The 25,276-nt window shown below is 41.5% G+C and overlaps 1 protein-coding gene across 1 annotated transcript; it reads left to right on the forward strand.

Annotated features, from left to right (window-relative positions):
- The first annotated feature begins 1,486 nt into the window (after positions 1-1,486).
- LOC123489642 (interferon-induced GTP-binding protein Mx-like) lies at positions 1,487-24,358 on the forward strand. The gene is made up of 11 exons (XM_045220075.1): positions 1,487-1,509; positions 4,467-4,648; positions 5,111-5,248; positions 6,346-6,379; positions 7,524-7,602; positions 7,704-7,826; positions 8,423-8,555; positions 8,730-8,888; positions 20,646-20,722; positions 21,219-21,416; positions 24,137-24,358. Exons 1-11 carry the CDS (start codon positions 1,487-1,489, stop codon positions 24,356-24,358), a joined length of 1,368 nt encoding a protein of 455 aa, XP_045076010.1.
- Positions 24,359-25,276: the final 918 nt, after the last annotated feature.

Consider the following 25,276-nt stretch of genomic DNA (forward strand, 5'->3'; position numbering starts at 1 on the left):
TTTGGTCACCTACAAACAAGCAAGATTTCTGGCTCTCACAGACCTGTAACTTCTTCTTTAAGAGGCTCCTCTGTCCTCCACTCGTTACCTGTATTAATGGCACCTGTTTGAACTTGTTATCAGTATAAAGACACCTGTCCACAACCTCAAACAGTCACACTCCAAACTCCACTATGGCCAAGACCAAAGAGCTGTCAAAGGACACCAGAAACAAAATTGTAGACCTGCACCAGGCTGGGAAGACTGAACCTGTAATAGGTAAGCAGCTTGGTTTGAAGAAATCAACTGTGGGAGCAATTATTAGGAAATGGAAGACATACAAGACCACTGATAATCTCCTCGATCTGGGGCTCCACGCAAGATCTCACCCCGTGGGGTCAAAATGATCACAAGAACGGTGAGCAAAAATCCCAGAACCACACGGGGGGACCTAGTGAATGACCTGCAGAGAGCTGGGACCAAAGTAACAAAGCCTACCATCAGTAACACACTACGCCGCCAGGGACTCAAATCCTGCAGTGCCAGACATGTCCCCCTGCTTAAGCCAGTACATGTCCAGGCCCGTCTGAAGTTAGCTAGAGTGCATTTGGATGATCCAGAAGAGGATTGGGAGAATGTCATATGGTCAGATGAAACCAAAATAGAACTTTTTGGTAAAAACTCAACTCGTCGTGTTTGGAGGACAAAGAATGCTGAGTTGCATCCAAAGAACACCATACCTACTGTGAAACATGGGGGTGGAACCATCATGCTTTGGGGCTGTTTTTCTGCAATGGGACCAGGACGACTGATCCGTGTAAAGGAAAGAATGAATGGGGCCATGTATCGTGAGATTTTGAGTGAAAACCTCCTTCCATCAGCAAGGGCATTGAAGATGAAACGTGGCTTGGTCTTTCAGCATGACAATGATCCCAAACACACCGCCCGGGCAACGAAGGAGTGGCTTCGTAAGAAGCATTTCAAGGTCCTGTAGGGGTGCCTAGTCAGTCTCCAGATCTCAACCCCATAGAACATCTTTGGAGGGAGTTGAAAGTCCGTGTTGCCCAGCGACAGCCCCAAAACATCACTGCTCCAGAGGAGATCTGCATGGAAGAATTGGCCAAAATACCAGCAACAGTGTGTGAAAACCTTGACCTGGTCAAAACGTTTGACCTGTGTCATTGACAACAAAGGGTATATAACAAAGTATTGAGAAACTTTTGTTATTGACCAAATACTTATTTTCCACCATAATTTGCAAATAAATTCATAAAAAATCCTACAATGTGATTTTCTGGATTTTCTTTTCTCATTTTGTCTGTCATAGTTGACTTGTACCTATGATGAAAATTACAGGCCTCTCTCATCTTTTTAAGTGAGAGAACTTGCACAAATGGTGGCTGACTAAATACTTTTTTTCCCCACTGTACATAACTTTAGTTCAAAATACAGATACATTCCTGTTAATGTTTATTTTCATTCTCTTTAATTTCAGGGGGAGAAAGAAATGTCATATGAAGATGGACCGAGGTGGGACAACATTACTTCAGTTTTCAGTTTTGAAATGATGAAGGCCTCCATTTTCCACTTGTTATTGCACCCTTGCAGTACTACTCTGCACTACACTGTACCACCGTACTATAATCCTAATTTTCTGAATTTTATGGTGATGGGGATTATTTATACAGTAGTGATTATTTATGCAGTGGTGATTCTTTATACATTGGTGACTATTTATACAGTGGTGATTATTTATGCAGTGGTGATTATTTATACAGTGGTGATTATTTATGCAGTGGTGATTATTTATGCAGTGGTGATTATTTATGCAGTGGTGATTATTTATACAGTGGTGATTATTTATGCAGTGGTGATTATTTATGCAGTGGCGATTATTTATGCAGTGGTGACTATTTATACAGTGGTGATTATTTATGCAGTGGCGATTATTTATGCAGAGTGACTATTTATGCCGTGGTGATTATTTATACAGTGGCGATTATCTATGCAGTGGTGATTATTTATACAGTGGTGATTATTTATGCAGTGGTGATTATTTATACAGTGGTGATTATTTATGCAGAGTGACTATTTATGCAGTGGTGACTATTTATACAGTGGTGATTATTTATACAGTGGTGATTATTTATGCAGTGGTGATTATTTATGCAGTGGTGATTTTTTATACAGTGGTGATTATTTATACAGTGGTGATTATTTATGCAGTGGTGATTATTTATACAGTGGTGACTATTTATGCAGTGGTGATCATTTATAAAGTGATGATTATTTATGCAGTGGTGATTATTTATACAGTGGTGATTATTTATGCTGTGGTGATTATTTATACGGTGGTGATTATTTATACAGTGGTGATTATTTATGCAGAGTGACTATTTATGCAGTGGTGATTATTTATACAGTGGTGATTATTTATACAGTGGTGATTATTTATGCAGTGGTGATTATTTATGCAGTGGTGATTATTTATGCAGTGGTGATTATTTATACAGTGGTGATTATTTATGCAGTGGTGATTATTTATGCAGTGGCGATTATTTATGCAGTGGTGACTATTTATACAGTGGTGATTATTTATGCAGTGGCGATTATTTATGCAGAGTGACTATTTATGCCGTGGTGATTATTTATACAGTGGCGATTATCTATGCAGTGGTGATTATTTATACAGTGGTGATTATTTATGCAGTGGTGATTATTTATACAGTGGTGATTATTTATGCAGAGTGACTATTTATGCAGTGGTGACTATTTATACAGTGGTGATTATTTATACAGTGGTGATTATTTATGCAGTGGTGATTATTTATGCAGTGGTGATTTTTTATACAGTGGTGATTATTTATACAGTGGTGATTATTTATGCAGTGGTGATTATTTATACAGTGGTGACTATTTATGCAGTGGTGATCATTTATAAAGTGATGATTATTTATGCAGTGGTGATTATTTATACAGTGGTGATTATTTATACAGTGGTGATTATTTATGCAGTGGTGATTATTTATGCAGTGGTGATTTTTTATACAGTGGTGATTATTTATACAGTGGTGATTATTTATGCAGTGGTGATTATTTATACAGTGGTGACTATTTATGCAGTGGTGATCATTTATAAAGTGATGATTATTTATGCAGTGGTGATTATTTATACAGTGGTGATTATTTATGCTGTGGTGATTATTTATACGGTGGTGATTATTTATACAGTGGTGATTATTTATGCAGAGTGACTATTTATGCAGTGGTGATTATTTATACAGTGGTGATTATCTATGCAGTGGTGATTATTTATACAGTGGTGATTATTTATGCAGTAGTGATTATTTATACAGTGGTGATTATTTATGCAGAGTGACTATTTATGAAGTGGTGATTATTTATACAGTGGTGATTCTTTATACAGTGGTTACTATTTATGCAGTGGTGATCATTTATAAAGTGATGATTATTTATGCAGTGGTGATTATTTATACAGTGGTGATTATTTATACAGTGGTGATTATTTATGCAGTGGTGATTATTTATGCAGTGGTGATTTTTTATACAGTGGTGATTATTTATACAGTGGTGATTATTTATGCAGTGGTGATTATTTATACAGTGGTGACTATTTATGCAGTGGTGATCATTTATAAAGTGATGATTATTTATGCAGTGGTGATTATTTATACAGTGGTGATTATTTATGCTGTGGTGATTATTTATACGGTGGTGATTATTTATACAGTGGTGATTATTTATGCAGAGTGACTATTTATGCAGTGGTGATTATTTATACAGTGGTGATTATCTATGCAGTGGTGATTATTTATACAGTGGTGATTATTTATGCAGTAGTGATTATTTATACAGTGGTGATTATTTATGCAGAGTGACTATTTATGCAGTGGTGATTATTTATACAGTGGTGATTATTTATACAGTGGTGATTATTTATACAGTGGTGATTATTTATGCAGTGGTGATTATTTATACAGTGGTGATTATTTATACAGTGGTGATTATTTATGCAGAGTGACTATTTATGCAGTGGTGATTATTTATACAGTGGTGATTATTTATGCAGTGGTGATTATTTATGCAGAGTGACTATTTATGCAGTGGTGATTATTTATACAGTGGTGATTATTTATACAGTGGTGATTATTTATACAGTGGTGATTATTTATGCAGTGGTGATTATTTATACAGTGGTGATTATTTATACAGTGGTGATTATTTATGCAGAGTGACTATTTATGCAGTGGTGACTATTTATACAGTAAATAGTGTGACATTTTGTTACACTTGGTGCAGTATAATTTTTTTTGGGGGGGATACATTTTCTTGTTCCATGTACGCCAAATGATAGTTAGTTACTAACTAGAAAATCTGTGTAAAATGATCAATTTAGCCATGCATAAGTCTACCAAGAAATGAACCATTCATAATTGCATTGTTTTGTACTCCTGACATACCCCCAGCATGTTCCAAGACCAGCTGGCGGAGAAGGTCCGGCCTTTCATAGACTTAATAGATGACTTGAGATCCATAGGGATAGATAAGGAGATGCCACTGCCAACCATTGCTGTGGTGGGAGACCAGAGTTCAGGAAAGAGCTCTGTGCTTGAGACCCTTTCTGGGGTGGCGCTGCCCAGAGGGACTGGTGAGATTCTGTATTGTTTCCTGAATATACAAAAAAAACAATTGAAATCTATATTAGCATTTTAAATGTCATGCCCAAATCACCCAAAGTCTCTGAAAGTGGTTGTTTAACTTAGACTTGATTTGGGCATTGACTAGTTTTTGGTTTTAAAATGCTGAAGTTGGCGATTTAGGACACTGGCAAGGTAAACAACCCTGAAGCAGGTTTTCACACTATCCTTGTCCATAGACAAGGTCAGGAAATATAGACAGTACAATAGGACCACAGAGACAAGGACATTGCTGAAATGTTTAGAATATTCAAATTAACTTGATAACCGCAGCAAACCTGTTAAATGCGTATTTACTGTACATGAGTTTTCTAACCATTTAGTGACACTGTAAATGTCTGACATGCTTTTAGATAATTGATTGTTCTGTTATACAGTATAATGATCTGTCATTGGTACTTCCTTGTTTACAGGTATTGTCACCAGGTGCCCACTGCTACTTAAACTGTGTAATGACAGGTCAGTGAAATGGGAGGCTGTCATCTCATACGGAGGCAAATCAAGATATGAATTTGACGAACCCTCAGAAGTCGTGAGACACGTTGAACAAGGTCAGATGGGAACGAACACACACACACACACACACACACACACGCACGCACGCACGCACGCACGCACGCACGCACGCACGCACGCACGCACGCACGCACGCACGCACACACACACACACACACACACACACACACACACACACACACACACACACACACACACACACACACACGCACACACACACACACGCACGCATGCACACACACACACACACACACACGCACACACACACACACACACACACATTATTTTATACTGTATATTAACCAGTGGAGGCTCCTCAGAGGAGGAATGGGAGGACCATCCTCCTCAGTGAAATTCAGAAAAATGTAAATAGTGAAACATAAAAAAAAGTTATATATTTTAAATAAAACTGTACTAAATATCACCAAATAATTGACTAAAACCCACTGTTTTGCAATGAAGGTCTACATTAGCCTCAACAGCCTTCTGTAGGGTAGCACCATGGTGTAGCCGGAGGACAGCTAGTTTCCGTCCTCCTCTGGGTACATTGACTTCAATACAAAACCTAGGGGGCTCATGGTTCTCACCCCCTTCCATAGACTTACACAGCAATAATGACAACTTCTGGAGGATGTCCTCCAACCTGTCAGAGCTCTTGCAACATGAACTGACATGTTGTCCACCCAATTAAAGGATCAGAGAATTAATCTAGAACTGAAAGCATAATCTACAACTAGCTAGCATTGCAATACATAAAATGTGATGAGTATTTAACTCAAAGAGAGAAAAACAATAGTTGAACAGTTTTCAACAAATTAATGTCTTCAAAAATTAAGGAGAAGCAGGAGAGAGAGAGAGCTATCTATATTTCATTTTTACTTACTTAGCTAGCGAATGCAGCTAGCTAGTTTAGCCTAGTCAAACACAATGCTCAAACAGAGAGGGATGCTATGTTAGCTAGCTGGCTATGGCAATCCAACACAGGAACTCTTCCAAGTCAAGGTAAGCTTTTGTGTTTTATTAGTTTTTAGCCACTGTCTCTGAAACACTGCCTGTGTCACTGCTAAACTGCTTGCTGCTGACTGAAAACTGTACTGCATCATTGTAGCAGCTGATGTGTTGTGCCCCTAAGTCTACAAGCGAAGGGAAAAGGTGAGAGGAGGAGAGTGCGTATATGGGAGAAGGAATTAGCTATAGAATGATCAAAGGAATCATGCTGTTTGTATTTTGCTGCTATGAAAGTGAACTGTGATTGCGTGTGATCAGGGGTGTATTCATTCCACCAATTATGTTGAAAAAATGTTTCTTAAACGGAAGCAAACGGATTGAAAAAGGGACAAACATACCTGAATTTGTCCAATAGAATCTCTCGTTTGGAACTGTTGGACTAATGATTACACCCTAGATCAGTTAGATGCAGGCAAGAGTGTGCAAGGCGGTATTGAATGTGTCAATGTCTGTCACCTTGATGACGAAAATGTCTCTCGACTTATGTTGTAAACTTTCATTTGTAGGCACGATGGGTATAGGGAAACTTAGAGTATGATGTAGGAGCCTAAACTTATCGATGTGACATTGAGCTGGGTGAATGGAATACGTATGTCAGTCATCCAATATGCTGTAATAGAAAAAATGTCACCCCTGATTCTAAAAAAAAATATTCTCCCTTATTTTAAACGCCACTAAACGCCACTGACATTGACATATCTATTCTTATTTTTGGTGGAAAAGTTGATACGGTATTTACCATAGACAACCACAGAATACGTAATATATTATAATAATAAGAGTTCAGTTGGGGTATAAATCAGACAGACATACAAATAATAAACACATCTGTTTTTTCATCAATATTGTAATTGATTTAACAGCTCAGAACGCGTTAGCTGGAAAGGGATGTTTCAGGATTTTATGAAAAGTATATTTTTCCACATATCCACTGAGAGTAGTTCCATATAGTATTGATGAATAATATTTTCTTCTGAGTCCCAGGCCTTTTTATTGCTCACTCACCTCCCTTCTCTTACATTTCTACATATAGTACTTTTTAACATTCGAAATCAAATAGCTAAATGATCCTTGGTGTGATCATCTTTAAACAATTCCACATGTTAACTTAGCTCATGCACATATCTCTAGCTTAAACAGACAGATTTTGATGGGGATTATTTTATTATGTTAATTAGATTTACATGGGGGCGTGACCATTGTAGGCCAAGGGGTTAACTGACATTTGTATTTGACATTTTTTATACCATTTTCGGGATGAAATACTGTTTTTGTTAAATTTCTCTTCCTTTTAATGTATAGATCCCTCTTGCGTCAGGAGAAGGCAACCACCAAGTGCCTAGCCACTAAGCTCAGCAATGCCCTGGTCAAACAGATCAAGGTTAGTCCAACCACATACCCTATGATTATCTGTTTCCAGTGCACACTGGAAAACATGTGGTCTGGTACCTATTAACTTGTTGTATGTTTGCTCCTGGTCAGAAAAACCTGCCCCAGATCTCAGAGAAGATAAAGGAGCAGCTGGCGGATGTAAAGATTGAATTGAGTAAAATAGAGTGTGGGCCTCCCCTGGAACCTGAAGAGAAGAGAAAGTACCTCATTCAGGTGAGTCAATCTTTCACCTTTCCATCTTTCAGCTTCGTAAACGGCTTCTTTTCTACAAAATTGCCACACAAATGTATGATGTAAGGTTTGGAAACCACCACTGTTGCACAGTGGTCCAGCTGTGTTATTGTCATGGTTTGGTAAATTGTCAGGAGAATGTCCTTGGGAGACAAAGTCTGTTTCTATCACTCCTATAGACAGTAAAGGCATCAACTCTGTTGCACATCCTCTGCCAATTGGATTGGTCAGATTTGCAACACAGCTGTAAGAGTAGAACCACTGTCCAGAAAGACAAATAAAACAGCATCAAAACTTTCTCCACTCTCCCACTTCCTCCACTGTCCTTCCTTAATTTCCCACGGATTATGTTTGTCACCAGGTTAAACAATACTTTGCCTCGACAGCAGATCTTGCAAAAACACTTGGACACACCAGTGTAAGATAGTTCTTGCTTAATATCTGTAGATGATGTAAGGATGGATGGGTCTTGTGGAGCCATCTCATAAAACAGTAATCTAAAAGGACTAAATATGAAACATTTAAACAGGTAGGTTTTATTGTGTTATGTTTTTATTGTGTTATGTTTCCTTCTTCAGGTCATAACAGAGTTCAATGAGCAGATTACCCAACTGTCCACAGGGGATATTATCGTTGTGGAAAATCTATTTGAGCTCATGCGAAAGGCATTTATAGACTGGATGGAATGTCTGAAATATGCCAAATCAAATTGTAGGTACAATTTTGAATAGACAGGATATTGCTCACCAAATAAATATTTATGTTTCCTAGTATCCCTAATATTTACTGATATAATTATGATACCACTAATAGTTATGTCATACAATAGTGATTATAATCCATTATATCTCCAATAAATGATTAACATTGTTTTCCTCAATTTAGACAACGATGAAGTGCAACAAGTGGTCAATGAATATGACAAGGAACACAGGGGAAGTGAGCTGCCTGGTTTCAGTAACTACAGGGTATTTCAACATGTTGTTCAGAAACTAGTGGCTAAACTTAAGGATCCAGCTATGGCGACACTAGAGAAAATCAGAGGTAAGTGACCAAAAAGCCCTAGGTTTGATGTGATTTTCTAAAAGCCCCTTTATTGAACATCATGCATGGGTCTCTATGGTACTTCTGACAAGACAAACATGCCTATTATATTAAGCAGTAAGCACCCAAGAAAGCAAGTATTGGTGAATCACACCCCCATCCACATCGACAGGGCTGAAGTGGCCGGGTCGACAGCATTAAGTTCCTCTGTGTCCAAATCACTAATGACTTAAAATGGTCCACAAACGCGCGCACAGTCGTGAAGAAGGCGAAACAGCGCCTCTCCCCGTCAGGAGGTTGAAACGGTTTGGCATGGGCCCTCAAATCTTCAAAAAGTTCAACAGCTGCACCATTGAGAGCATCTTGACTAGCTGCATCACTGCTTGGTATGGCAATAGCGCCACCCTCCATCGCATGGCGCTACAGAGGGTGGTACGGACAGCCCAGTATATTGTTGGCGTTGAGCTCCGTGCCATCCACGACCTCTATAGCAGGCGGTGTGAAAGGAAGGCCCGGAAAATTGTTAAACACCTGTTATGATAATTATTTAACAAACTATATCAGTGTCACTGTGCGTCTCCCAAAAGGTTTTAAGTATTTTGGATCAAGAAACGGACAGAGCTCCCAGTTGCAATAGTCAGATATTTATTAATTGAGAATTCTGCCACAAAATGGTGGTACAATATTTTTAGACGCACACGTCATACAAAAATCCCACCCCTCTGTAGGCGGGCTGTAGTTTTCCACTTTAAACCTGCTCTCCTGACCATCAGTTCACACACACACACACACACACACACACACACACACACACACACACACATACATACACATACACACACATACATACACACACATATGTTCTTATCATAGTCTCTCTCCTCCCTAAATTGGGAGGCCTCTTTATCTTGGTTTCTCAGTTGCCTGTAGACAGTTCTCCTTGTCCTTTGTTGTCTGGCCTAACTCTTACTCGCATTGCTAAATAGTAGCACAATGTCATAATCTTTACTGGTCCTACACTCACACATTACCAGGTAGTAGATTCTAACACATCTCACACAGTTCCGGAGTGTAATAATTAGTCACTACTAAGAAAGTACTAATCATACTTAAAACAAGAACATTTCACAACTATATTTAAGGGTGGAACATTTAGTCATTACTTTTAACCTGTATGTATTTACATTTCTATATCAATCCATCCTTTGACTAAATTATCCACACTTTAATACACAGAAAATCACTAAAATTACTTTTAACCTAGAGATTTATAGTTCTAGGAAAACATCCAGTCTCAAACTATCTGAATCGTCGTCGTCCTCCACCAAGCCTGGTGGGTCATATTCTTCATTCCTTAGGTCGGAGTCCGGGATTGGGCCGTATCTCACCATCTGTTGGGAAACTGCATTCACCAACCCTCGGACACAGGGAATAAGACAACATCCACAAAGAACAAACATACCCATAGAAGCTATAGCTGCACACAGAACAGTTGCAACAATAGCTTTCCATTTTCCAAACATGTTATCAAACCAACCAGTCATTGATGTATTCACCCCCCAGTTCTCAGCCCATTCTTTACTTAATGCAGTGAGACCTGCCAGTGCTCTAGTTACTGTACCATCTGGGGCTGTATTGTTGGGGATAAACATACAACAATGACCTCCCACCATCTTGTAAATCCGCCCTTCTCTGCTAAAAGCATATCGAGAGCCAATCTATTCTGCAGGTCATGAGTGAGGTGGCGGATAGTTGGCCTGAGATTCTCTTCACTGCATCCCTTGTCTAATTAACAAACCTTCGTAGATGTAATTAATCCAGTCAACATTTTTATCAATTGTAACCCACCAGAAAAACATTGTTGTAAACCCTTCTCCAATTTGATCTGTGATTCGCATTACTTTGGTGTCTATAACATTAATAATCTCCGTGGGTCATGGTGAATTGGGGTGCCTTAGTATTATCCTTTTTAAGAGTGGTTATTTTAATATCAGAACAATTAGGTGAGGTTTGGTTTGATCCCAAATCTATCACAAAAGAGAACATGGTCTGAGACATAGGTGCAGTTAGAAGGTTTGGCCTACCTGTTGAACAGGCATAATAATTAGTTTGACCCAATGCCCTAGCTGTGTAGTTCACCCACCTTACCCAGAAGTTCTCATTTGAAATTGCTTCTACTTCTCCTTGGTTCATTTCCTGCAAGAGGAAATATTCTACCCTTGGTGGTTTAGTGCTATTTAGGATTCCTTCTGAGGGCCTTCCAAGGGGTGTTAGGCTAGTTTTTGATACCTCTGGTGATAACATTGGATCTACCTGCTGATCTGTCTCGGGGGTGGAAGATTCATTTCTCTCCTGTAAAATGAGCCTCAAACATATATCTGCCCCGGAATCATCAACACAGGCCCAATAGTTCCTTGCAATGTCATCTTGCACAATTGACTTTACCGTTATCACCAGTTCCGTTTTATATTTATCATGGGTTTGTTTGATTCTCCATCGGTGTACTGCGTCCATCCCATTCTCATAGTATGTTCCCCAGGTATGTTTAAACACCCTTGCCCAAGGACATGAGCGTTCCCCAGTGCAAATGTATTTACCATACCTTCTAGGACCTAACTTTCTTGTACACGCCCCCTTCTTACCAAAGCCCCCAAAACCTCCTATCTCTTCATGGGAGGTCGAATGGTATCTTGAATCCCCCATCTTATCCTAAACTGACTTTAACTATAAACTAATCATTTCCCTGTTTAGGTTGACCTGGATTAATCCATAATATGGTTAACACGATGATGCAGCTCAGAGTCCCCCAAAATCCCCAAAACCGCCATCCCAATCCTGTCCCTGACATACACCTGCTGGATGTAGCTCAGTTGATAGAGCATGGTGTTTGCAACGCCAGGTTTGTGGGTTAGATTCCCCAGGGGGTATGAAAAAAATTATAATGTATGCACTAACTAACTGTAAGTCGCTCTGGATAAGAGCATCTGCTAAATTACTAAAATGTAAATGTAAATGTACTTCCCACACCTCTATAAACACCCCACAGTGATGAAAGGTCGGGGTAGGGTTTCTTCGTTAACAGAGTTTACCCCCGAACCCTAGTGGTACAGTTCTTCTCTTTAAATCTGTGTGTGTTCAACGGTGTTGGTATGTGGGCCTTCCTTTTTGGCAGTGGGTAACGTGGACACAAGTGTCTCTATCAGCTATTCTTATAGCGAAGGCAGTTACCAATAGGGCTTGGTATGGTCCCTCCCTGTCACGCTCGTCGATATAAGTGGACCAATGCGCAGCGTGATGAGTGAACATACTTTATTTAGATTCACCACACGAAACAAAACAATAAAACGATACGTGAAGTCCTAGGTAACAGACACAAACCATACACGGAACAAGATCCCACAAAACACTGTGGAAAACAGGCTGCCTAAGTATGGTTCCCAATCAGAGACAACAAGCAACAGCTGATACTCGTTGCCTCTGATTGAGAACCACCCCGGCCAACACAGAAACACATGAGCTAGATAATCAACCTAGAACACAAAACACATAGAAACAACACACCCTGACTCAACATAACAGAGTCCCAGAGCCAGGGCGTGACAGTACCCCCCCCCAAAGGCGCAGACAGCGACCGCGCCAAACATAAACCGAACAGGGGAGGGCCGGGTGGGCATTCCTCCTCGGAGGCGGTTCCGGCTCCGGGCTTGACCACCACCCTCCGTAGCGCCCCTGATCCGGTCTGGCCCCGCTGGCTGGAGCTGGACTGGACATCGGTGGAGCGGATTGCTTAGGCTCCTGACCAGGCACCGGTGACCCAGGCACGGGCTGAGCCGGACTGACGACGCGCACCACAGGCTTGGTGCGGGGAGCAGGAACGGGCCGGACCGGGCTGACGACGCACACAACAGGCTTGGTGCGGGGAGCAGGGACGGGCCGAACCGGGCTGACGAAGCTCACTACAGGCTTGGTGCGAGGAGCAGGAACAGGCCGGGCCGGGCTGGCGACGCGCACCATAGGCTTGGTGCGGGGAGCAGGAACAGGCCGGGCCGGGCTGGCGACGCGCACCATTGGCTTGGTGCGGGGAGCAGGAACAGGCCGGGCCGGGTTGGCGCCGCGCACCATTGGCTTGGTGCGGGGAGCAGGAACAGGCCGGGCCGGGCTGGCGTCGCGCACCATTGGCTTGGTGCGGGAGCAGGAACAGGCCGGGCCGGGCTGGCGACGCGCACCATTGGCTTGGTGCGGGAGCAGGAACAGGCCGGGCCGGGCTGGCGACGCGCACCATAGGCTTAGTGCGGGAGCAGGAACAGGCCGGGCCGGGCTGGCGACGCGCAACATTGGCTTGGTGCGGGGAGCAGGAACAGGCCGGGCCGGTGGCAACGCCGCACCATTGGCTTGGTGCGGGAGCAGGAACAGGCCGGGCCGGGTTGGCGACGCGCACCATTGGCTTGGTGCGGGGAGCAGGAACAGGCCGGGCCGGGCTGGCGACGCGCACCATTGGCTTGGTGCGGGAGCAGGAACAGGCCGGGCCGGGCTGGCGACGCGCACCATTGGCTTGGTGCGGGGAGCAGGAACAGGCTGGGCCGGGCTGGCGACGCGCACCACAGGCTTGGTGCGAGAGGCAGGAACAGGCCGGACCGGGCTGGCGACGCGCATCACAGGCTTGGTGCGAGGGACAGGAACAGGCCGGACCGCACTGGGAACACACACCACTGGCCTTACCCGGGATCAGGAACGGGCCGGACCGGACTGGCAACACACCTCAGTACCTCTCGCCGTGCCTCTACATTTTCCTTCCCTCTACTCGCCAATGGCTCCCGTAACCCGGTGGCCTTCTCTCCTCGTCCACTAACTCACCCCTTATCTGCCTCCAGCAATCCCGTCGTCCACGGTGTGAGCCCCCCCCTAAAAATGTCCTGGGTTCGTCTCTCCCCCGTGGCTATGGCCTCCATGGCTCTCGCCAGACTCTCCAGCCTCTGCTCCCAAGTCCAACCTCTCTCCTCCTCACGCGGCTTGACCCAGTCGAGGTTGATATCCATTAGAGTCCTCTCTGGCGTTGGCTCCTGGACACGCTGCTTGACCCAGTCGAGGTGGATATCCGCTAGATTCACCTCTGGCGTTGGCTCCTGGACACGCTGCTTGGTCCAGTTATGGTGGGATCTTCTGTCACGCTCGTCGATAGAAGTGGACCAATGCGCAGCGTGATGAGTGAACATACTTTATTTAGATTCACCACACGAAACAAAACAACAAAACGATACGTGAAGTCCTAGGTAACAGACACAAACCATACACGGAACAAGATCCCACAAAACACTGTGGAAAACAGGCTGCCTAAGTATGGTTCCCAATCAGAGACAACAAGCAACAGCTGATTCTCGTTGCCTCTGATTGAGAACCACCCCGGCCAACACAGAAACACATGAGCTAGATAATCAACCTAGAACACAAAACACATAGAAACAATACACCCTGGCTCAACATAACAGAGTCCCAGAGCCAGAGCGTGACACTACCAGCGTGACTGCTTTCAATCCTTTTTCCTCAACGATTGGATCCACACCCAGTCTCCAGGTTGTATACTATGAGTCACCTTCTCCTTTAATTCTCCTCTAGAACAAAAATTCTTAGACATACGGGTATGGTTAACGAATAATTTTCTCATGTGTTCTGCTATTGTATTCTCTAGTTCTATGTCTGCCTTTTCTGGTCCTGCCAACTGTGGCATTCTGTAAGGTCTTTCAAACACTTTCTCAAAGGGGGACAACCCAATTTATCTGGTGTTACCCTAATCGTCATTAATACTATCGGTAGACATTGTACGCAATTTCTTCCTTTCACTCCGTGATAACTCTATAAAATCCATTTCCAATTGCTGGACTGGATATTTTGACAGGGGGATATTCCCCCTGCGGTGCTCTCTGTCTACCTTGGTGATTTTTTTTTTTATTTGTAAAAATTTTTTAGTAATTCGTTATACCATAGGCCACAAAGTGTTTCCTAACCTGCTCTACCATCTAACCTGCTCTACCATTCCCCCTATTGACACATTGTTTTACCTTTATGTCAATATTTCTGCATATCAAAACAGTGACTTAATAAATGTAATATGCCAGACATTATCTCGTAGGATTGCCCCTTTCTTTACAGTATGAACATTAATATGTATTCACTAACTGTAAGTCGCTCCGGATAAGAGCGTCTGCTAAATGGCCCAAATGCAAAATATAATCAAGAACATAGGAAATATCTGTTTCTCCGTATATTGTTCCTGTCACCCTTCTTAATGTCATAATTCACTCATTTGTCAATATAATCCCTTACTGCATATAAGTAAGCAGTGATATTTTATTCCAGGTATCTATTTAAAAAAATGTTTGATATGTTGTCTCCTACTGTCCCTTAACATATACTGTAGGGGATTTTCCTCAGTCCTGAAAAATAAATAAAAATAATAATAATCCCTCTCAGAACACATCGGATAACTCCATGTTTCATTAAATTCACTAAACCTATAAATAACAAGCCAATAACCACCTTCCGGTAATCTACTGATTTAAACCTGTTGCATTAATTTATTAAAATATAAACCTATTGTTTAATAAATCCACTGTTTGCATTGAACACATCTCTCTCAGTCTCTAGGTATTGACTAATAGTCTCACTGTCTCCCTGCTTACACTCGTGGACTTTGGAGAAGTCGGCATGTCTGTGATAATATTCTCTCAGATTATCACAGAGTTGTGCCAATTTATCTCCATAAGCCCCTCCCTCTTCCCACTCTAACACCGGCGCATTCCCATCTCCGGGAACCCAGTTTCCCCTTACTGCTGCTCAGTCCTTCAACACTATCTGTCTGACTGCCCTCTCTAGTTCCCCTGTATTCAGCTTAAAGCTGGCGGTCAGCCCGTCCATATCTCTTTGAAACTGGTGTACCCCTGTCTTAGGGTGGGGTATCCCTTCCGCTGCTCTCACTACATCTATCGGCTTTGTTTACTAAATCCTGGCATTAGTAAATTATATCCACACACCACCAAAAACGAATAACATATTTGCATAAACATAACTAGAAAGCATGAATTTAATGACATTCTTGCTTAAACAATGCATTTCAACATTTCTCATCACCCACTCTATTGCTGACTTTCCATCTAACATTACTTTCAACATTTCTCAAATCTAATTACCTCTGTTATCAACTAAAATTATAGCCACCTCTTATGAAACCCCCAATCTGTAATTGTTTAAAATACAGCAGATATAGGTAACTGTCCTTTCTAAGTAGGCTACAAATAACACCAAACACAAATGCCATAGTTGACCAGCATATATTGAATTTATCTCCATAGTATTCATTTCCAATGTAGTGATTGACATTCCTTAATGGAGACCCTAAATTGGCTTTGTACAATAATATATTAATTATGTCTCACCCATGATGTACGTCTCTAGCCTCTCAAATTCCCATAATCAAATATACTCCCAGCAGAACAAAAAAAAAAAAAAGACTGTGATTTCCAGGACACTGCCCCTTTGTTTCTGGCCTCACTATCTCCGCTAGAGTTGGCATGACTGAACTCCCTTTAGGTCTCTCTTAATGAGTGTTGCTTTCCCCCATCCAATCAGGGCCTTTTTAATGGTTCTGCTTATCTCTGGTCTCATTCCACTGGGGAATGCTATATTTTTAGTTGCTGATGGTAGGGTGTATCATTCCCCTGTCTCTGGTCTGGCTCGGGTATGCCACTGTTTACGTTAAACACATCTTTAACCCTCTTCTAAATAATAAGTGTCTCTGTGCGTCTCCCAAAAGGTTGTAAGTCTTTTGGATCAAGAAAGGGACAGAGCTCCCAGTTGCAATAGTCAGATCTTTATTCATTGAGAATTCTGCCACAAAATGGTCATATAATATTTTTATACACACACGTCATACAAAAAACCCACCCCTCTGTAGGCGGGCTGTAGTTTTCCACTTTAAAACTGCTCTCCTGACCATCAGTTCACACACACACACACACACACACACACACACACACACACACACACACACACACACACACACACATTCACACACATACACACACACGTTCTTATCATAGTCGCTCTCCTCCCTAAATTGAGAGGCCTCTTTATCTTGGTTTCTCAGTTGCCTGTAGACAGTTCTCCTTGTCCTTTGTTGTCTGGCCTAACTCTTACTCACATTGCTAAATAGTAGCGCAATGTCATAATCTTTACTGGTCCTACACTCACACATTACCAGGTAGTAGATTCTAACACATCTCACACAGTTTCGGAGTGTAATAATTAGTCACTACTAAGAAAGTACTAATCATACTTAAAACAAGAACATTTCACAACTATATTTAAGGGTGGAACATTTAGTCATTACTTTTAACCTGTATATATTTTAATTTCTATATCAAGACCCCAGCCACCCAAGCCATAGACTGTTCTCTCTACTTCTGCACGGCAAGCGACTCCTGAACAGGCTCCTGAACAGCTTCTATCCCCAAGCCATAAGACTGCTAAACAGATAACAGAATGGCTACCAGACAATCTGAGTTGACCCCTGTATTTATTTGTATAAATTTTTTTTGTCTCTATGCACACTCACAGAACTCTACAGACGCACACACACGTCGCTCCACACACACACACACACACACAACTTGCTCAAACACATAACATCCACACACATTTATACTGACTCTAAACACACACACACACACACACTCACATGTATTCATCATATACACAGCTGCTACTCTGTTTATCATATATCCTGATGCCTAGTCACCTTACCCCTATACATATCTACCTCTATCACTCCAGTATCCCTGTCACCTTACCCCTATACATATCTATCTCCATCACTCCAGTATCCCTGCACATTGTAAATATGGTATTGGAACTGACCCTGTATATAATCACCTTACCCCTATACATATCTACCTCTATCACTCCAGTATCCCTGTCACCTTACCCCTATACATATCTATCTCCATCACTCCAGTATCCCTGCACATTGTAAATATGGTATTGGAACTGACCTTGTTTATAGTCACCTTACCCCTATACATATCTACCTCTATCACTCCAGTATCCCTGTCACCTTACCCCTATACATATCTATCTCCATCACTCCAGTATCCCTGCACATTGTAAATATGGTATTAGAACTGACCCTGGAACTGACCCTGTATATAATCACCTTACCCCTATACATATCTACCTCTATCACTCCAGTATCCCTGTCACCTTACCCCTATACATATCTATCTCCATCACTCCAGTATCCCTGCACATTGTAAATATGGTATTGGAACTGACCTTGTTTATAGTCACCTTACCCCTATACATATCTACCTCTATCACTCCAGTATCCCTGTCACCTTACCCCTATACATACAGTGGGGGAAAAAAGTATTTAGTCAGCCACCAATTGTGCAAGTTCTCCCACTTAAAAAGATAAGAGAGAGGCCTGTAATTTTCATCATAGGTACACGTGAACTATGACAGACAAATTGAGGAAAAAAAATCCAGAAGATCACATTGTAGGATTTTTAATGAATTTATTTGCAAATTATGGTGGAAAATAAGTATTTGGTCACCTACAAACAAGCAAGATTTCTGGCTCTCACAGACCTGTAACTTCTTCTTTAAGAGGCTCCTCTGTCCTCCACTCGTTACCTGTATTAATGGCACCTGTTTGAACTTGTTATCAGTATAAAAGACACCTGTCCACAACCTCAAACAGTCACACTCCAAACTCCACTATGGCCAAGACCAAAGAGCTGTCAAAGGACACCAGAAACAAAATTGTAGACCTGCACCAGGCTGGGAAGACTGAATCTGCAATAGGTAAGCAGCTTGGTTTGAAGAAATCAACTGTGGGAACAATTATTAGGAAATGGAAGACATACAAGACCACTGATAATCTCCCCTCGATCTGGGGCTCCATGCAAGATTCTCACCCCGTGGGGTCAAAATGACCACAAGAACGGTGAGCAAAAATCCCAGAACCACACGGGGGGACCTAGTGAATGACCTGCAGAGAGCTGGGACCAAAGTAACAAAGCCTACCATCAGTAACACACTACGCCGCCAGGGACTCAAATCCTGCAGTGCCAGACGTGTCCCCCTGCTTAAGCCAGTACATGTCCAGGCCCGTCTGAAGTTTGCTAGAGTTCATTTGTATGATCCAGAAGAGGATTGGGAGAATGTCATATGGTCTGATGAAACCAAAATATAACTTTTTGGTAAAAACTCAACTCATCGTGTTTGGAGGACAAAGAATGCTGAGTTGCATCCAAAGAACACCATACCTACTGTGAAGCATGGGGGTGGAAACATCATGCTTTGGGTCTGTTTTTCTGCAAAGGGACCAGGACGACTGATCCATGTAAAGGAAAGAATGAATGGGGCCATGTATCGTGAGATTTTGAGTGAAAACCTCCTTCCATCAGCAAGGGCATTGAAGATGAAACATGGCTGGGTCTTTCAGCATGACAATGATCCCAAACACACCACCCGGGCAACGAAGGAGTGGCTTCGTAAGAAGCACTTCAAGGTCCTGGAGTGGCCTAGCCAGTCTCCAGATCTCAACCCCATAGAAAATCTTTGGAGGGAGTTGAAAGTCCGTGTTGCCCAGCGACAGCCCCCAAAACATCACTGCTCTAGAGGAGATCTGCATGGAGGAATGGGCCAAAATACCAGCAACAGGTGTGTGAAAACCTTGTGAAGACTTACAGAAAACTTTTGACCTGTGTCATTGCCAACAAAGGGTATATAACAAAGTATTGAGAAACTTTTGTTACTGACCAAATACTTATTTTCCACCATAATTTGCAAATAAATTCATTAAAAATCCTACAATGTGATTTTCTGGAGAAAAAAAATCTCATTTTGTCATTCATAGTTGATGTGTACCTATGATGAAAATTACAGGACTCTCTAATCTTTTTAAGTGGGAGAACTTGCACAATTGGTGGCTGACTAAATACTTTTTTTCCCCACTGTATCTATCTCCATCACTCCAGTATCCCTGCACATTGTAAATATGGTATTGGAACTGACCTTGTTTATAGTCACCTTACCCCTATACATATCTACCTCTATCACTCCAGTATCCCTGTCACCTTACCCCTATACATATCTACCTCTATCACTCCAGTATCCCTGTCACCTTACCCCTATACATATCTATCTCCATCACTCCAGTATCCCTGCACATTGTAAATATGGTATTAGAACTGACCCTGGAACTGACCCTGTATATAATCACCTTACCCCTATACATATCTACCTCTATCACGCCCGTATCCCTGCATGTTGTAAATATGGTATTAGAACTGACCCTGGAACTGACCTTGTATGTCGTTTCTTACTTCTCATCCTTTTATTATTTCTTATTTTTATTCCTCGAGTGTTTTTGTTCTACCTTGTGTTATTTTTATGCTTCATTGTTGAGTTTAGAGCTTGCAAGAAAGGGATTTCATTGACCTTGTGCACGTGACATTAAAACTTTAATTGACTAAATAGGATAGTTCATCCAAATGTTTCATACTTCGTGTCCAAATGATCCTAATGTATCTCAAATTGTGTAACTCAATTAAGTTATTTATTGATTATTTGGACATGAAGCACAAACAAATTCTAATATTGGGACTATTGACTTCATTTTGTAATCTGGCTGAACTACCCCTTTAAATATAAACATTTTGTGGACTCTCTTTACCAAATTCATTTGTTTTTGTTTTTCAGAAATGGTGCAGAAGCAATTTGATCATTTGTCCAGAGAGAGCTTTAAGAATTTTCCTTATCTTCAAAAGTTCTCAACGGTAATTAAAATAGTAAATTGTTAAGCACTCTGAAATGATAATCATACAATTCTGTATTCTGTGATTTTAGCCTGAATTGGAAATCTTACGAGGTTAGTGGGACTAGCAAGAAGGCAGGAAAACATGAGGCAAAGTAGCACTTAAAAATCACAATATTTTTTTGTGAGGAATTCAAATTTACAGGTTGTCCTTTGTAGGATTGTAGCCTGAAATGTTCAAAATAAAACACCACAAGATACTTAAAGCATGTCGAACTTAACTTTTATCTGAAACATTAACATTAGCTCAGCTGGTAGATCACGGCGCTTGTAACGCCAAGGTAGTGGGTTCGATCCCCGGGACAACCCATACACAAAAATGTATGCACGCATCGACTGTAAGTCGCGAAGCTAAAAGCGTCTGCTAAATGGCATTTATTATTATATTATATACTGCCTCTCTGCATCCAAGGTTCTTTATGTGCTCATGATATCTTAATCTTTGTTTAATCTCATAGAAAAAAATTGAAAGAATCCAGGAATATCAGTCAAAAATAGTGAAGGAGAGGATCAAGGAGCAGTTTGAGATGGAGATGCAGGTCTACACACAGGATGAAATCTTCAACAAGCATAATCTTGAGGAGGGGGAAACAAGAGACAACTCAGAGCACGACACCAGGAGCAAGTACCCAGGGCTGCTCAAGTCATACTATGAGGTACAATGCAACACAAGTACTGTAAAGTATGTTTTGCTTAAAGAGAATAGGAGGAGAAGTTCCAGAAATAAAATGTAATTAACTAAAACCTGCAGCTGGCAGTGCCTTGCAAAAGTATTCATCCCCAGTGGCATTTTTCCTATTTTATTGCATTAAAGCCTGTAATTTCCATTGATTTCTATTTGGATTTCATGTAATGGACATACACAAAATAGTCCAAATTGGTGAAGTGAAATTTAAAAAATTACTTGTTTCAAGAAATTCTAAAAAATAATTAACGGACAAGTGGCGCGTGCGTATGTATTCACCCTCTTTGCTATGAAGCCCCTAAATAAGATCTGGTGCAACCAATTACCTTCAGAAGTCACATAATTAGTTAAATAAAGTCCACCTGTGTGCAATCTAAGTGTCACATGATCTGTCACATGATTTCAGTATATATACACCTGTTCTGAAAGGCCCCAGAGTCTGTAACACCACTGAGCAAGGGGCACCACCAAGCAAGCGACACCATGAAGACCAAGGAGCTCTCCAAACAGGTCAGGAACAAAGTTGTGGAGAAGTACAGATCAGGGTTGGGTTATAAAAAAATATCAGAAACTTTGACCATCTCACGGAGCACCATTAAATCCATTATAAAAAATTTGAAAGAATATGGCACCACAACAAACCTGCCAAGAGAGGGCCGCCCACTAAAACTCACAGACCAGGCAAGGAGGGCATTAATCAGAGAGGCAACAAAGAGACCAAAGATAACCAGCTGCAAAGCTCCACAGCGGAGATTGGAGTATCTGTCCATAGGACCACTTTAAGCCGTACACTCCACAGAGCTGGGCTTTATGGAAGAGTGGCCAGAAAAAAGACAGTGCTTAAAGAAAAAAATAAGCAAACACGTTTGGTGTTCGCCAAAAGGCATGTGGGAGACTCCACAAACATATGGAAGAAGGTACTCTGGTCAGAATCAAATAAAATTGAGCTTTTTGGTCATCAAGGAAAACGCTATGTCTGGCGCAATCCCAACACCTCTCATCACCCCGAGAACACCATCCCCACAGTGAAGCATGGTGGTGGCAGCATCATGCGGTGGGGATGTTTTTTCATCGGCAGGGACTGGGAAATTGGGCAGAATTGAAGGAATGATGGATGGCGCTAAAAACAGGGACATTCTTGAGGGAAACCTGTTTCAGTCTTCCAGAGATTTGAGACTGGGACGGAGGTTCACCTTCCAGCAGGACAATGACCCTAAGCATTCTGCTAAAGCAACACTTGAGTGGTTTAAGGGGAAACATTTAAGTGTCTTGGAATGGCCTAGTCAAAGCCCAGACCTCATTCCAATTGAGAATCTGTGGTACGACTTAAAGATTGCTGTACACCAGCGGAACCCATCCAATTTGAGTTTGAGTTTGAGTTTGAGTTTATTTTTACAGGGACAGTGCACATTAATCAACGTTTCAGTAAAAGTGCCGGTTTTAGCCAGCCGGCTAATTTTCAACCGCAGTCCCTGGGCAGTCCCCCGGAGCTGGAGCAGTTTTGCCTTTAAGAATGGGCAAACATCCCAGTGGCTAGATGTGCCAAGCTTATAGAGACATAAACCAAGAGTCTTGCAGCTGTGATTGCTGCAAAAGGTGGCTCTACAAAGTATTGACTTTCGGGGGGTGAATAGTTAGGCACGCTCAAGTTTTCTGTTTTTTTTGTCTTATTTCTTGTTTGTTTCATAATAACAAATATTTTGCATCTTCAAAGTGGTAGGCATGTTGTGTAAATCAAATGATACAAACCCCCCAAAAATCCATTTTTATTCCAGGTTGTAAGGCAACAAAATTGGAAAAATGCCAACGGGGATGAATACTTTCGCAAGCCAATGTAGCGTACTTATCGACAAACTTTCTCATCAGGGTCTTCCACAAATTTGGGGAGATCTCAACGTGTATGTATGGACTACAGCTAGCCTGGTACTCCACCCCAGAGACAGATTAGAGATTGGACACAGGTTTCTGCATCAAATAAAATCTATTGTATTCATCACATACACAGTTTACAGCTGGTATAAAAGGTGCAGCGAAATGCTTTTGTGCTAACTCCCTCAACAATGCAGTACCATGCTGATATACCGTGTGTTATAGGGATATAATGCACGCTCTAGAATGCCCTTCAAGCCAATCAGAAACGATTATTCAACAATGCCATGGTATATTCAATAATAACATTATGATGCATTTACATTACACAGTATAATCAAAAATGTCCATATGGCAGCCGTGTTTACTCCCGATGGGCAATATTGACCAATAGCTGTGTAACTGAAAATCTAGAATTTGAATTTGAATCCACATACTTGTCATTAATGGATAAATAGAATGCTCAAAGGTGGTAACATGGCGTCCGTTCTAAAAGTTGGTCCAACTCTCTATGTACAGTATATAGCTCTGCTCCAGCCTGTACAATGAATCCATGACATCATCAATGGGCATGATCAGATCTCTCATGAATGCTTTTTTGACAAATCTTTCAAACATGAATTGTTGTGGCAGGGTTGCTTTATGGTAAGTAGCATTTTGCGTACCAATCCAACTCTGAAGTCTATATGTTCAACTTGCTGAGCCTTGGTTGCCGTTTGGCAATATTTTGGTTGCCTTGTGGCCATCTCATCACTTCAGGCCCTCACGCTCCCTCCCACCTCACCTCTCTCAGCTCTTTCACCTATCTCACCTCTCTCACAGATTGTGGTGCAAAGACTGGCTGACCAGGTGCCCATGCTGATCCGTTACTTCATCCTCAAGCAGTCAGCCAAGATTGTGTGCAGTGAAATGCTGGAACTGCTACACAGAGACGACACTGATAACATCCTACAGGAGAACTTGGAGATCGGACAGTATCGTGCAAAGTTGCAGGCCCAAGTGGAACGCCTTTTACTGGCCAATGACAAAGTCAGCAGCCTCTGAGAGGGTGACGTCTAGACAGTTTCAAAAATCAGAGATGTTGCCAAAAAAAGAAACAGTTTAATTAACTGCTGGATCAGTGTCCCAAAATCGGGACAGTTGCTGCTCAATATGCGATATTTGACTAGAATGGCGTTGTTAACAACAGCCAACTTTCTGGGACATAGACATGTCTTATATCGTCAGAAAGCTTAAATTATTGTTAATCTAACTGCAATGTCCAATTTACAATAGCTATTACAGCGGAAAAATACCATGCTATTGTTTAGGATAGTGTACAACAACAAAACACTTTTATCAAGGCAACTGGTTTGATACATTCACCTCTGAAGGTAAATAATGTACTTACATTCAGTAATCTTGCTCTGATTTGTCATCCTGAGGATCCCAGAGATAAAATGTAGTGTAGTTTGGTTGATGAAATCAATTTTTATATCCTAACACGATCCATGTTTTATATATAGCGTTTTGCATGAATTCCGACTCTTTCAACTTGCAACAAAACAATTTATGAAATCTAACCTGGTCAAGTTTGAGTGTCTTATTGCCTATTGGTCCACATATTTCATTATAGTGATTGTGTTCCCCATACTCTATATAATATATACATGTTTATAAATATGTGTTGTGTATTTAATGTATTGATGCAGTGCTCATCCATAAAAGTATTTTACCACCGGGTAAAATAAAGGTGAAATAAAATAAGTAATAGTTAACTTGAGTTCTAACTCAATTTTTTAAAATCCTCAATAGTGGTAGAGAGTCAGATGACCTCTGGGAGCAAACACCAAAGAGACTAAATTCAAGTCCTCCATCCCCCAACTCATTTAAACGTAGGAACTGGTTCCTCCAGTCTGACCCCTCTGCGGTCTCTGGCTCCCCACCCACCCCCGCCCGGCCATCAAGAGGTATGAAAATCTG

This window comes from Coregonus clupeaformis, unplaced genomic scaffold, assembly GCF_020615455.1.
Source record: "Coregonus clupeaformis isolate EN_2021a unplaced genomic scaffold, ASM2061545v1 scaf3107, whole genome shotgun sequence".
In the NCBI taxonomy this organism is placed as follows: domain Eukaryota; kingdom Metazoa; phylum Chordata; class Actinopteri; order Salmoniformes; family Salmonidae; genus Coregonus; species Coregonus clupeaformis.